The sequence below is a fragment of the Dysidea avara genome, chromosome 9 (assembly GCF_963678975.1).
Source record: "Dysidea avara chromosome 9, odDysAvar1.4, whole genome shotgun sequence".
Classification (NCBI taxonomy): domain Eukaryota; kingdom Metazoa; phylum Porifera; class Demospongiae; order Dictyoceratida; family Dysideidae; genus Dysidea; species Dysidea avara.
The window spans coordinates 16203022-16219655 of NC_089280.1; the positions used below are offsets into that span (position 1 = coordinate 16203022).

The 16634-nt window shown below is 38.8% G+C and overlaps 1 protein-coding gene across 1 annotated transcript; it reads left to right on the plus strand.

Annotated features, from left to right (window-relative positions):
• Nucleotides 1-1884: 1884 nt before the first annotated feature.
• Nucleotides 1885-10247, plus strand: LOC136265919 (sodium-dependent glucose transporter 1A-like). The gene is made up of 4 exons (XM_066060869.1): nt 1885-2305; nt 2435-2636; nt 5862-5951; nt 9025-10247. Exons 1-4 carry the CDS (start codon nt 2249-2251, stop codon nt 10176-10178), a joined length of 1503 nt encoding a protein of 500 aa, XP_065916941.1. The 5' UTR covers nt 1885-2248; the 3' UTR covers nt 10179-10247.
• Nucleotides 10248-16634: the final 6387 nt, after the last annotated feature.

Consider the following 16634-nt stretch of genomic DNA (forward strand, 5'->3'; position numbering starts at 1 on the left):
TGTACGGCCTTTCTTGATTGTGTTTCTAAAGATTTTCCTGAAATTTCCCATTGTGTGCATTGGTGTTATAGCCAGCCTGCTGAACTGCGTTTTGGTCACCGACGTATTCTTGCTTCCACAGATGTTCAACAGGGTGATTCTCTTGGCCCTCTGTTGTTCTCTTTAGTTTTGCTTCAGTTTCTTGATTCAACTTCTGCTAGTGAAAGGTACCTCCTGAGTTTGTGGTATTTGGATGATCGTACATTTATTGGGTCTAGGTCCACTCTTCTTTCCTTACTATCGTGCTTTGCTCATTCTGGGCCAAGTTTTGTCCTGCACATTAATTTATCTAAATGTGAGCTTTACTGGCCTTCTGGAGATTGTTCTTTTCCTGGCTTTCCTCATACAATCAAACGCATTGACCCTATGAGCAGTGGCTTGGAGCTGTTGGGGTCTCCTGTTTGGGGACCTCCTCAATTTTTTGTTTCCTTTTTGTCTACTAAACTTGACAAAACTTCCTCTATTCAGAAAAAGCTTGCTGAACTTGAAGATCCTCAAGTAGAATTGCATTTACTTAGGAGCTGTCTCAGTGTTTGTAAAATCACCCACATTTTATGTTGTGTGCCTCCTCCCTCCTTAGGTTGTTTTCTGTCTTTGTTTGATCCCAACCTACGCAATTGCCTTAGTAGGATTGTGTGCTGTAGCATTTCTGATAGCGCTTGGTTCCAAGCTACTTTACCTTTTCGTATGGGAGGTTTGGGGTTACGTGACTCACAGTGCTCTTCTCACCCTTCTTTTCTGGATTCATTGAATTCAGCCTGAGTTTTGGTGTCCCGCTTATTTGATGCTACTTTGTTCATGCCGGGAGAAGACAGTGCTCTCTCTTATTTTGATAATTTATCGATTTCTACAACCAGTGTATCCTCCCAATGTGAACTATAGGCTTCTCTTGATAATCAGCTATTTTCACAGATTTTTAATACCTCAAACATTCGTGATCAAGCACGCCTAAGTGCTGACTCTCTTTCTTCTGGGACTAGTAGTGGCTGGCTGAAGGCAATTCCACAGCCTTCTTTGGGTTTGGCTTTGTCTTTGCATGATTTCATTATCGCTCTTCGTATATGGTTGGGTGTTCCACTTTTTCCCTTGTCACCGCTTTGTACATGCTTGTCTGTGATTGATCAATTTGGCAACCACCTCCTTGACCTAGGTTGCTGACATGGCCCATTGCATATCCAACTTGACGCCATGGTGCTTTGGTTACTGTTGTACATCATGCTCTACTCCAAGGTGTTCTCGGGAGCAAGGTATTGCCTCTTCTGACCAGTCTCGTCCTGGGGACATTTACCAGGGACATTTATCACCCTGATTTCTCATTGGGTCGTCCAGCATACTTTGACCTCTCTGTCAGGTGCACAACTCAGCCTGCTTTTATATCCTCTGCTGCTTCTCAGGCTGGGGTGGCTGCTGCTGCCGGTGAGGAAGTTAAGGACAATCGTTATTTAGATTCTGTTACCAATGATGGAGGTGACTTTATTCCTCTGGTATGTGAATCATTCGGTGTTTGGTCTCTTTTGCTTTGTCCACTCTTTTTACAATTGCTGACCGCACTACAGTTAAAAATGGTTTGTCTCGGAAGTTGGCTAGGAGGCAATTGTTGCAAAGTTCATCAGTGACTTTATGGGAATACAATGCCAAAATGGTCATCAGATACTATGCTCTTTGCTCGGAGGACGCGATAGATTTTGTTTAGGTTTATATTAAATGTACATAGTTAAGTAGGTGTAGCTTGTAAGTAGTTTAGTTTATTGTAATTTGTATTATTTTGTGTTAATTACATTTCATTACTTTAGGGCATTTAAAAAAAATTAAAATCCGTAATTTTTGATGTCCGTAAACTCCCGTTACATCTGTTCGATCGTCAACTTCAATCTTTCAAATGTACAAAATTTCAGGCAAATCAGGTCGTTACCAATCCCTCGCATTCAACTGAACAACGTGACTAGCCAAAAGGCCACACTACTCCCTTTTTTTAAGCCTCTGATTATACCTTCGTATGGAGGTTCCCGGACAGTAAAAAAAATACACAACCGGAGAGTCCGAGGGAGAGTCAACCACGGCAAGTGTGATTTAGCGTACGTAGCTACCTGGCTGAATAAGCGCGGACCAATAAGCGCCACTTCGAAAAATAACTGGCTCGATCGACCTGTGACCATATGCTCAGCTGTGACTGACCAGAGTGACTGACTGAAACCTCGATGGGTGGAAGATGGAAAAGATAAAGCTGTTCCTCACGTTCTTATTTTGTTGCTTGTTCTTCTTTTTGGTAAGAATTACATTACAGATTGGTGTATGACCTCGTGTATGACGAGGTGCATGATTGGGGTATGATTGAGTACGGTGTATGCCAATTAACGTCTGAGCTAGTCTACGTGATAAGATGTTATTTTTTTAGGGAGACATTCTGGCACTGCTAGGGCCAACCCTGTTAGATTTTGCCCATCGTGTGTCAGGGAGTGATAACATTATACCAGTGATCTTCTCAGTACGTTCCATAGGCCACTTGACTGGCAGTGTTGTTTGTGGAATACTCTATGACAAGTACAGGAATCAGAGATATGCTATGTTGGCAGCGTCCATTGTCATTGCTGCTCTGGGTGAGCGTATGTGTAGCTGCAATGTAAATGTGTGTGTTCACGTATGCTTTTTTTGTGGGTACTGTATGTACAAGGGGGTGTCACGTAGGTACGCACTGTAGGGGATCTGCAACCGTGGTCAAAGTCTTGACTGGCCGAAATTTCGCTTTGACCTGTGACTAAGAGCCTTTTTCAATCTTTCACTGGTGACTTAGCGACAATATTTCAGTATTTTTTGATTGTGGATCGGAAATTTTTACCGTGACTTGCCACGAATTTGGTGGCCTTGACCTTTGACTTATACTTTGACCGCAGTCGCAGATCTGCCTACAGTGTATGTTATCCCCTTGTATATATGCAGTAATGGATCTAGGAATTTATAAAGGGGGTTTCCAGTTTAGAAGGTGGACATATACACTGACATGGGTGAGTAAGCACACTCACCATGCATGCATGCATGCTAGGGAAGTCTGGGGGCATGCCCCTACCCCCCATCCCAGCAAAATTTTGAAATGTAGATGCTCTGAGACTGCATTTGGCAACAATTTTAGTGTGAAAGTGAAATCTGTAACTGTTGCATAATCATTTTTTCAAAGGGGGTTTCCATGGAAACCTTGAAACCCCCCCTAAATCTGCCACTGTATGTGTATATGTTTTTGGATGTGTGGGTGTGTGATACTGTATAGCTGGTAATTTTCAAAGGACTTTATTTTCGGATATTTCGAAGAGACTGCTCTCTTTAAAGATAAATCCCCAAGACCTGCTGTTCTTTGAAAATAAATTTCCATAATTAAAAGTAACTTAATTGCCTTCACATGATCAAACATTTGACATGGGCACGTAATGGCTTATGTGTTTTAACTGAGTGATTGAAACAGTATTATTACTATGTCAATAGCCAGTAAATAGCTGATCCACGTCTACCATTGTTGGCCGGGACGCCATCTACTGCAATTCTAGCATAAGCATCAGTGACTAATTGTAATTTGTTCCATACGAGACTCAGTGCATAAGGATGGAGATTATTCTATCAGCAAGTCAGTTGTTGGCAAGCATGGATGTATATCTTGTGAGAAGTTGTGTTTATGTGAAATTCAAAATATGCAGCCTTCGAAATTTATAACCTTCAAATTTCTGATTTTGCCTCCTCTGCAAATTATTCTACTTCAAAAATAACCCGCTATATGGTATTATTTGCATCTTCTAGTACTTATATGTAGTGTAATTGGTCTTGTAATTGGTTCCTTCTTCATATCCCCTCGGATCATTAGAAGATTAATATTAAACCAGGATGGGAATTACTTTCACTCAGCACAGAAAACCATTGGGTAATTAGAACACAAAAGACTGCACTACACAAATAGAAACTGCACTATGATCTCTGGACAAAAGAATTTGAATTTTTGTATCAGTATCAATAGAGCAGTCACTACACTCTACAGATTATTAGAATCTCAATTATGATGATACCGCTTCATGATTGGTGAAAAGATAAGTCCAGGAATGAGACATTAAAGACACACATGCACACACACACGCACACTTGATACACACTTGACACATTCTACATGGGGAGCAAATAAATAATCAAGATATTCTAGTCATAATTGTTTGGAACTAACCACCTCAGGAAGAATCCAACAATGGCAATGACCTATGCATCCCATATGTAATAGATCAGTAGGAAAATTTAGTGTATATTTCAAAGGCCTACCCATTGACCACATGCCACCTTCCCATTGTCAGCAATTGGATCTGCTCCTGGAACATAAACTGAGCTATCTACTGTGAAAGTAAATTTGGATGTGTAGCCATCGTTGATGAATGCTACTATTTTAAAAAGTTGAGTACATTGCAGGAAAATTAGGAATATTAAAAGTAGTAAAAGCAAGGAGAGTTCCTACACCTGCAGATACATTTAACCCCTAATTCAATCAAGGTTATAGACTGAAGTACAATGGGAATTAAATATCTCTGTTGGTACAGGCGACCTCCCTTGTTTCATTACTTTTCCTTGTAGTTGACTTTTGATCGATGAACTTGCGCGTACCCCATCAAAAGGAATAATGTCACCAGACATAACATAAAATTATTTTGCATCTGAATGCACCAACTATTAATAACTGAAAAGTAAAAGTGACTATTATGCTTTGTTTTCAGCTATGTTCAGCATATTGCACAGCATTACAGAGGAAGAACAGTACAGTACAAGTGCCTCTGCAATCACTCCAGTCACTACAGAAAATACAGGCAATTCATGATAAACGTGATAATCAGCAAATACAGGGAAGTCAAAACATGCTACTGCAAATTGGCTCTTTGCACTGTCAGTGAAAAGAAATGGAACACAAAGGTAAGTTCATGATGCGTGCATTGTATGTACTACAGTATGCCAAAAGGCACCTTTCAGGCTGAAGCGACATCTAACATCAAGCCCTAGCCTTATTCCATAATCAATCAGGCAGGTTATTTAGGTAGCATCTGTTAAATAGAAAAGATTAAAATTCTGTTATACCTTATAGGAAGCATTTTTGGCTGCTCTGAAGACACTTTTCGGCTTGCCTCTACCTAACCAATCCTGCCAAGGCTCCAGTGAGGCTGGTTTTTGGTCAGTATTTTTGTGAGAAAGTGTAAACCTCCATGATCTTTTTAATATACAGTACAGTACTACTATCGTTCAGTAAAGTAGTAATGTATGAGACCACTTCACTTTAGTAACCATGTCCCAAGCATAAGTGTTCTTCATGACCTCTTTAATAGGACCACCTCATTATAGTAACTATGTTCCAAACATAGATAAGGTGTACTTCATGACCTCATTAATAAGACCACCTCATTATATTAACCATGTTCCAAACATAACTTCATGACCTCATTTATAAGACCACCTCATTATAGTAACCATGTCCCAAACATAGGTATACTTATGACTTCTTTAATACAGTGGAACCTCAGTTATCTGAACCTATTGGGACCAGGGGTGGTCCATAAGTCTGAAAAGTCCATATCTCTGAAACTGTATAAATGACCATAAAGAACATTTAAATAAAATTAATATCAGTATTATCAACTACCCTAATAGAACAGTCACTACTCTAATAAAGCAGTCATTTCTGTAGTTCAGTTAACCGAGAGTTCGGATAAGTTGGGTCTGGATAACAGGTTCCACTGTAATATGACTGTGGCCTATCATGTTCCAATTATTGTGCAGTATATGTACAGTGATTATGTTTTGATTTGTTGCAGTATCAGTGTTGCTACCATTCAGCCCAACATTGTACACTCTAATTCCTGCGATGTTCCTTCAGGGTATACCAATTGGATATCTGAACAGTGGTTAGTAGTTTATATTGTAAAATAAATTTCATGTACAGTATTAATACATTTCTGTACTGTACCTATGTGTACAATGGATTCACATAGACTTAGACTATGTTGAACATCACATGCTTTCATGCTTTGGAGTTTCTTAGCATGCTATGGAGTTTTGTGTCAGATATTTAAAATGCAACAGACACCAGTGAGTGGACCACTAGACAAGTAATTACTGTAATAGTCAGGGCATACATTCAGACATGAAATTTGTTTTATGGTTTGCCTGGTGCTATTCTATCCTTGGTATGCACAGGTTCACAGTAATAGAGCTAATTATGTTACAAAAATGAGTAGGAATCACTGTGAGAGTTGTTATATAAGAGCATTACTATTTGAGCACTTGTATAGACATGAACACATGCCTGTAATACAGATGCTGTGGCTGATTTGGGTACAAAGTTCTCTTTCACTTGCGGGATATCAGTCCGTATTCTTCTCCCCATTAACAGTTCTGCAGGGCAGAGGGCACACCAGGGCATAGGTGTTGCTTTAGAGCTTGGTAAGGATCAGGAGAGTTTTCAACCAAATTGTTGGTAGATTTTACTGTTCTCTCTGCTAGTCCATTTGCTTGGGGGTAATGTGGGCTTGTTGTGATGTGCCTAAATCCGTAAGTCTCTGAGAATTCCTTCATTTCCTGCGAGTTGAACTGTGGCCCATTATCCGATACCATCTCAGCTGGAATGAATGCCAAACCTTGCAAAAATTGATTTTAAACTGTCAATAAATAAGTAGAATTCTTAAGCTCAGTAACAAAGGTTGGTGGTGTCATCCCTAGTATTGCAGTGGTTTTGTTAGGATTAGGTGAAATTCCATGCTTGTCTATCACATGACCTAGGAAAACTATGCAAGACTGGTAAAAGCTGCATTTACCAGCTGACTGAATTCTTTTAAGTGCAGCCTGTAGTCTGGGTTCATGTTCAGCTGAGTCTTTACCATAAACTAGAATATCATTGACATGGCAAAGCACCCTTGGGAGGCCTGAAAGCACTTCATTCATATGGCGTTGAAAGATTTCTGGAGCACTGGATATTCCAAATAGCAATTTATTAAAACAATCTCCCAAAGGGAGTTATGAAAGTGGTCAACAACTTGGACTCATTGGCTAGAGGGATCTGCCAGCATCCGCTGTTGGCATCCAGTTTGCTGAATACTGTTGCTCCTGATATCTGTGCAAGTGTAGTGTCCACTTTCATAGGGTGCACTTCTCGTAATACATTTTCATTAAGAGGTTTGAGGTCGACACATCCGAACTGCCTTGGTACCACTACCATTGCTGCACACCAGGGAGTTGGCTCTTCAACAGGTGAAATTACTCCCAAACTTTTCATCCGTTGTAATTCACATTGCACCTTTAATTGCAGTGGGAGAAGAATGTTTCATGAGGCATTTAAAGCAAATAGTTGGCTGTTTGGTTTAAGCTTGATTGTATATTTGCATGCAAATGTTCCCAGCCCTGTAAGCAACAAAGGATACTGTGAAATGATATTCTTCCCCACAGAGCATGCATTTAGCAATAATTCTAGTTCCTTAATTGCCGGCAATCCCAGAAGGTCACTCTTTAGATCTTTAATTACACACACGTCTGTGTGCAGCGTCTCCCATGGTAAGTGAGGGAGAGATTCGTCTTGCCAAAGATATTCAAGTGGGTCTGATCTAGGCCATAAAGTGATACTTTTGTATCTTTCAATGGCGTGGCAAGACCTCCATGTAGAATCCAATATGGCAGTAACCTCAGCACCTGTATCTACTTGACAGCTATTGGTTTCCTTTGGATTTGGATTGTTATAGCCCATATGTTCTTTTTGGTACCTTCCACAGTGTCTAGATACTTGTCAGGTGTTTCTGGCTGTGGCTGATTTGACTGGCTGGAGGAGAGTTCATGTAAATTCCTGGTCTGCACGGCAACTGAATACTGGCTGCTATAGTGTCTTTTCCTGTTGCAGCGGCAACACATTACATCTCTGGCTGGGAATGACTGTCATGGGTGGGAGGCCTTCCCACATCTTCTCTAGTTCTGGTGTGTCAATGTTTGCCTAGCTGGTATTGTGGGTAGTTTCCTTCTGGGTAATGTTGTAGATACTGCTTCTAGGGATGTATCCTCCTTAACTGGCTGCTTCAATACTTCTTGTTCCTTCACTACCTCACGTTGACGGATTAGCCATTTAGCCTTGTCTAACATGAGTTCTGCCTTCATCTGCAAATGTTTGGACAGGGTGTGGTCATGAACCTCGACTACAAGGCGATCCCGAATTAGTTCTTCTTTCATCACGCCAAATTCACAGTTATCACTTAGTCAGTGTACTTCAGTAATGAATTGCTTGACAGACTCATTCGGCAGCTGACATCTCTTATTAAAGTACATCCCTTCGAAGATAATGTTCTTTCGCACCTCGAAGTAATCATCGAAAACCTCAATGACTTTGCTGTACTTCTTTTTATTCTCTGCGGATATTCTTGTAGTGTCCAAAACATCTTCCGCGTCCTCTCTAAGACAATAGAGAAGATTACTTACTTGTTGCTCGTCCACCTTGTGTGCTAGCCCTAATGCCAGGTGGTATTTTTCAAATCGACGCTTCCATTTAGTCCAGTTGTCAGTCTTCTGGAAGCAAAAAAGAGCTGGAGGCTGTAGGTTCACTGTAGCCATCCTGAAACGACAGTTACTTCTGACACCATGTGCGATAACAACGCATGCACAATAATCATTAATCTAAATACAGCACAGCAAACATATAGAGGTTACAACAACAAACACACAGTATAGTATGCAGAACAATAATTATTACATCAAGAACTATAATTTACACCAATATTGGTAGGTGTCCTACTGCTTGTATGCCCTTGTAGTATTTGTGCTGTAGGTAATTTAGATGTCAGTTTCAGGGTATTATATTTGTATTTGTACAGTGGTTCTAATAGTTCTTAAATTTAAAAACACGTGCAGTAGTTTTAGCAGAAAGGAAACAATTTAATTGTTCCTACAGTGTTTGCCAATCTTAAGATATTAATTATGTTTTACACATAATCTTGTTTACAGGTGTCAATATTTCATTATTGAGACTATGGGATGAGAAATCCGGACCTTACATGCAAGCATTACATTTCTCTTTTGCGCTGGGAACAGTTGTGGCACCTCTACTAGCCAGGCCTTTCATATCACACAATGCCATACCAGATATACCCACCAGCCATTACTGTAACCCATCAAGGGATGACAACACTACAAAATGTGACAATATTACTAGAGCTTTATTTCCTAATTGTACTGATTCATCAGAAAGTTCTCTACAGTTTGGATGGTCCTACTGGATATCTGCCATAGGTATGTTAATAGTTGCTATTCCACTGATTTATTTTGCTGGTTGTACTAAAAGAAGACATCCCAAGTTGTACACAGATATCATAGAACAACAGGAGAACACTCCATCTGCTACCAAACAGAATAAGAACCCAGCTAATGTACAGCACTACAAAGCCTTTTGGATTTTTATAGTATCAATATGTACGATATTTCTCTTCTTCTACGTTGGCATTGAAGACACCTATGGTAGCTTCATATTCACGTTTTCTGTCACATACAAAGAGCTGTGTTTCTCCAAGTCAAAAGCTGCGTTACTCAATTCTGTCTATTGGGGGTCATTCACATTTGGGAGACTTTTAGGCATCGGAATTGCAATGCTTAAGGTACCAACTACAACTATGATAGTAGCAGACTTTATTGGGTGTATGGTCACAGTGGTACTGATTAATGTACTACATACAGGTGAAACTGTGATTTGGATTGGGTCTGCATTAATGGGTTTGGCCATTGCTTCTATATTCCCTACAACATTAGTATTTGTTGATGAACATTTGGAGGTGACAGGAAGGGTCACTGCAATACTTGTGAATGGAGCAGCACTGGGTGGTATGGTGCTTCCATTAACTGTGGGACTACTTGTTACAAATGTCAACCCAGAGTATTTTCTCTATCTCATGTTGGCATATTCTTCAGGTGCTTCAGCATTGTTTGTTATAATGTTGGTAGTGTCTTACTTGTGGCGACGTTACTACTCTGTTAACTCTACTGTTCCGGTACACTATGAACCACTACCAGAAGAGAATATGGAAGAGACTAGTGACACTACTGTTGAAGACAATGTGACAACTACTGAGGATAGTGATCACACCATTGAGACTACTGGTCTTTAATTTATTTAATAATTTATTGTTTGTACATAATTTTATATTATTTGATTTACCAAATCAGTGGTGACCATACATATCATTATAATTATATCTGCAACATCAATAAATGTGACTGGATTTGCGAAATGGGGCCGGGTCTTCCACACACATCCAATTCTATGAACTTGGAGTTAGTGTTCAAGAACATATAAGTATGAAATTCAATGCTGGTGCCCACTACTGACCAAATTTCAGCTCCATAACTTTTCCCAATCTTTTCAAAGTTGATAAATTGAATGTGTATGGAAGACCCCTTTTCACAAATCCAGTCACATTTGTATCAATACATTTTCTGTTGTATTCTTTTAGTTTGATAAAGCCAATATTCTCCATACAGGTACCAGTACACTTATTATGTACTAGCATTGGTATTTACCCTTCGTGCAGGACCATTTCGCATTCCACATTAACCACAATGAAAATCACACATTGGGAATTACGCATTAAAGATCATGTCGTAAAGTGTAGCATGATGGTAATATCGCCTTTAAATTTCTTCTTTCTTATTCCATCATGCAAGCCTAATGATGTGAACATGCGGATTAATTGAATGGCATGTAAGCTAATGTCAAGACATGTACAGCTATGTGGTGTAAATAGTACCTTTCCTATCATGCTAGAATTGTAACATGGTCAACAAAGAACCGAATACAAAGAGTATTTAAAAGCAATACTATATTTGCCGTAGCTATACTGCAAGCAAAATATTGAGCAAATGAACTTAACACACAGGTGCATACTTCCTAGCTAATTGATACATGACTTGAAGAAGGCACTCACTCTTATAGAACACATGGGACCATATAGGGATAAGTGACAGTTCAGCTTTCTATATAATAATATTATGAGCCTAAAGAGTGGCATATATGTACAAGACCATGTGCATTTCATTTGCTAAAAATTCTTAGCAGGCTAAGTGTCCCCATACATGGGATATAGTACTGCAGATGCTGTAGTTTCCATACTCAGCAGCTGTGAAGAATTCTCAATAGTCAGTTAGTGGATCTTAGGAAGATTTGCTTGTACAATTTGTATCACCTACTTTATAGTGCATAGTTGTCCAACTTAAAAAATATATTTTTAATGTTATTTTTTATAATGTTAAAATGTTATTATTTTTCAAAATGAAGCAATGCCAAAGTTTATTATGCCATGTCTTCATTGTCTTTAATGCTTTTCTACTGTTAGCACATTGATTAGCAGGTTTTTAAATGTACTAGTGTATTTCCTGTTTTTGTCATTAATAGAAAGCTATGTTCGACTGAACACCATGACTAAGTACCTGGCTGTTCTATACATGCATGGTACGATGACTGCGTAAGGCAGACCTATCACTTGATATACACTTTTCCAAATGCTGTGGGGCAATATTGAACTTGCTATGAACAAAGAAAAGTCAAGTTAGAAATAGCTCATTGGTACCTGCCCTATACCTGTAGGACTATTTCAGATTCACATATCATAAAGTGTAACATGCATGGTCGTATTGCTTTTATTATTCAAGCCTAATGATGTGAGCATGTGGGTTAACTAAACAACAGAACCACATAATAAGTGACAATATAAACACATGTTCCATGGTGGTGCCAGCAGTACTACATGTTCTATCATGCAGGAACTGTAGCACGACTAATAGCTACATATATTGCAAGCAAAGATTGGATAACACAGGTGTATACTTCCTGACACCCAGGTTAATTATTTTTATGATTTAGGCAAGCAGTTAACATCATAAAAGAATTGAAGTTACAAAGATATGGTATTTAATAAAACACACAGACAAAAGCAATTGTAGATTACCAACTAGAAGAATTACCAGAATTAAAGGAACTGAAGGAGTTGGGCATTGAGGATAATTATTATAGTGAAGTATACACCACCAACAACAATCATGTGACAATGATGGACGAGAACAACAGTGATGACAATAACACTATCATTGGTAAGAATGTATACTGTATGTCTTGTACATGTGTAACCTTCTCAGTGAAAACTGTATAGCATATAACATAAAAGTTCCACAGGGGGAAAATTTTGCCTTTAGTGCATTCTCTAATACAATATTGAAGCTTTTGATCAAAATGTTACTAGTCAAAATGCTCAAACATTCAATTCATCAATCAAAACTTTCCCTTGTCAAATATTTGTGCTATTTGGTAGTTTGTATGGAGAGTTGTTGAAAACATCAATTGAAATAATTATGTGACCCTACAGTACTTTGGAAAACCATACATTTGGGTACATTGGCCAATTTTCTTTTTTTATAGCTAAAATGAAGCACTGAGTGGTTATCTACCTTGTGTGAAAATTTTGTGATGATACATTGAAGCATTCCAATGATGTGGCTAAAAATCAGTTTATTGAACTGCATAGTGATTAGGTGTGACAAATTGATGACAAATCACTTTGTTGACAAAGATCTCCATTTTTATTATCTAAAATGGATGAAAAGAGATCCTTGAGAGTTTAATCATGTGTTCTTTGTGCTTTTCCTCAGTTAAATCACTTGTATTATTGTTTAAAGACAAGAAAATGTTTGGCTTTAGGAATGAACAAATCACCCAATTTGTAAGTTAATTGCTGTCCCATGCATTGTGAAACTACTACATGGTCTGATATAATTGAGTATATCTCCTAGAATAAAGAAGCTATGGATGTGAATTTCACGGCAAGAAGGCTTAATAGTTACTTTAACAGAATATACAAAAAAAAGTTGATTTAAAAAATCGCTGAAATTTTTAATGAACATTCCCACAAATTTTGCATGTGCCCAAATGTATATGGTTTTCCAAAATATGGTCACATATTTGATTGTTTGTAACTCACCCAAGCCTACAGTTGCTAAAAGCAGTCTGAGACTAAACTATATCTCTACTGCGTGACTAAAATCTGTATAGTTTGCATCAATATCTAATTTGCTGAAACTCTGCACACTACACTCACACAGGTACACTTTAGTCCACTGCTGTCCACACAATCAGAACAGGAATGGTGACATTAACCACATGACCTGAGTGTGCCCACCACATCCTCTTTACACACACAAGCACACACACACACACACCACACACACACACAAAGCATGCATGCACCCACACCCACACACTCACACTTAGTGGTGTTGGAGCTTTGGCCTTTCTCTGGATAGTCCCTGCAGGTTACTAGTCCTGCCTCTGGATGATTTGCCTGTGCAAGATCTTTTGCTTGAAATGTGAGTCATTTTAATACATCTTCCATGCTTGCATCACAGAATGGCAATAGAGTTTCTCAACATCAAGCTCCAGGGCTGGCAGCAAGTGGTTATATATTGAAACAACAGACCCCCACAAAACTTGGTTGTCATGACAACTTTCAATAGTCCACTTTATTCTATGCCAATATACTCATGTAGCATGGGAGTGTCCAGTACTGGTAGATGTGGTCAGCCTTAGGAAAAGAAACAACTCAAAGTACACGACCCTTTTCTCTATGATCTATACTATTATGCAGTCATTGCCACAGTAACTGGAGCAGGATGGGAGGTTGATATAGCAACATTGTTATGGGATTTAGCAAGACAGCAGAGGAGGTTGGTCACGTGTCATCAAACATCTTGTGATTTCAAATCAACACCTCAGTATCATATTCTAAGATATCGATAAATTATGTTTCCCAGCATCCTTCTTTCAGTCACACGGCACTGTGTGGTCGTTATTACGTAGCAACACCATCATTCCCTACATGTATAGTAAAATAACAAGTGACTATCATCACACCACTTTATGTACCTGAGCTACAAGCCTACAACTGTAGGAAAGACACACCCAGCACAGTATGGTTGCTATTAGCAAAATCATCATTCCCTAAAATAAAATAACAACTGACTATTGCCACAAGCAAAGCTAAGCAAAAACTAAAGCAGCCGGGGCAGGACTAGTAACCCACAGGAGGACTATCCAGGTCTCACGGAGAGAAGTCACAGAACCCAAAGTTCCGCCACAACAACCCCAACACTATTAAGGACAAGCTGGGCATTTGCTTCCCCATTAAATACCAGGTAAAGTGAGGCAGCATTGCCAGGTAAACAAAAGGTTCCAGGTTTGATGCTCAGTTAGGTCAACTTGCTATTGTCATTTCCTTGAGCAAGAAACTTTACTTGCATTGCTCCAGTCTACCCAACTGTTTTAAGTAGGTGCATGCCTGGTGACCTGGTATCAACTGCAGAAGCAGCCCACCCAGCTGTAATATCAATGGGTACCTATCACCTAAGAGTGAAAATAGTAACTATAATGAAATTACAAACAGTACAACAAACAAATTTGTCATACACAACAAATAACCTCACCTCAGTTCAAATCTATGACTCCAATTAACATGATGATCCCTTGCAATATTAACTTTAATTTTATCATGTTATTTGGTTAGTTACCGTACGGAGGGAAACTTTGGAGGAGGAAAAATTTGGCGAATCAAGCAAAATATCACTGTTGGCAAAATAAAATTTGGCAAATTGTTAGCAGAGCGCACGCCCTATTTAATTAATTAGATTACTAATCATTGTCTGAAGCGAGAACTGCATGGGAGTGCCACGCCTCTTCAGCTGGAGTCATAACTAAAGGTAATACTATATAGACAGTAGATCTACACCCTCTGGAAGAGTGAATATCGTATGGTAGGACTCGCTACTTGTCACACCCGTTTCGAGGTGAGGTTTGAGCTCGGGTTTGAGGATATCACATAGATACATTTACTAATTACTTATTGTCTATCTAATTGTTTGCTGTATATCTTTTGTGTATGTGTGATTTCTTTGGGGTGTTGATCGCTCCCTGGGCGCATCGGCAATTGCCGTCTGCCCAGTAACAATAAATAAATCACGTATACAGCCGTAGCTAGCTACCTAATAAGGTAGTCGAGGCAGGCTTGGCTCTTGGCCCAGTAGCCCTTGGTCAAATAGAAAATTGATTAGTTCGAGGCTTGGTTTACTATTTTCTTGACCAGCAAAATATTTGGATGGGGAAAATTTGGTCATTCGCCAAATTTTAATGGCGCAAAAGTTTCCCTCTATACGGTATATAATATCTACTTTTTCAGTGCTTAAAATTTTAATTAATGATTGCTTTGACACTACAAGATCCTTAATGGTATTCAGTCCAAAGCTAGCAGCTTCAGCACTAGCAGCAGCAGCAACATAAGGGTGACTGTTGTAATAGAGTATTTGAGTGATACATTGGCTAAAGTTTCCTCAACTTATTATTAGTAACTTTTACTGTTTGGCCATTTTTTATCAGTACCATTGCTCAAGGGAAATTCCACTTCACCCTCCAATTCAGTTTGGTAATCAGACAAATACCATACTATAGAACTCCGTAATAATTTTGCCAAACCTATGTTGGCTGTACACAAAATTTCTTTTGATCTAAAGGCACTTGAGTATTTGTGAAATTCTTTGCCAGCTGGCCTCATAGATCTAGATCTGCTGAATTCCAAAATGCCATTTTCTATAATTAATGGTATTGTGCACAGACAGCATGCAGTGTTGCTTTGTATATCAATTCCTGAGTGGGGGCCTGAATTAATATGCTGTGTGTTATATTAGAGTGTTTCTGTGTATTGCATGTATACATACTGGTCGGATTTAAGAAGGTATACTATTCTCTTTGAGGCACTGCCGTTAATATGCTTGTGTGTACTTATGTATCATTACAACAAGGAGGCTAAATCTGAGTTTCTGCTAACTTTAAACATTCGCTGAGAGTTTAAAATTGTCATTCACTACAAAATTAAAGATATGGATTTTTGGTGTGAGGTAGCCAACTTTGAACAGTCAGCACTAAGATACAAGAGGTAAAGCTGCATCGCTGCAATTAAAATTGGCTTTCAATGATCAAAACAAGGGGTTGTCCTTGAGGAAGAAGTTGATAGACAGTGTAGCTAAAGTAAAAGTTTTAACTCTTATTTAGTGGCCATGGCCTATAGCTGGCTTGTTGTTTCAAGTGAAGCTAGACCTGTGATTCCCAAGCCATTATATATATATTTGATAAATGTGAAATTATAAGGCCATTAGTAAACAACCAACGTCACATCGTTTTAATCCAGAATGTACATAGTAAGTCTATAGTACAGTATACTTTATTGACCTTTAGCCATTGGAATGAGTGATCATTCAGTATGTAGCTATAGCTACGTACTTGTTTGCTGGTGTTCTAACTATAGTGCTGTAGCTATTTGCTTTATAAGATCTTCATGTTTCCAGACTACTCAACAGTAAGATGGATATCACAAGAGAAGTGTACAAGATTAATGTGACAGAAGCATCCAATAGGTAACAAGATAGAAGGTCTTTGTGTGTATCCACATTGGAATAGGATGTTTATATATAAGTAGCACTGGTTTTGCAGTCTTCACCCTACTTCACATAATGTTTACAATTTAACATCT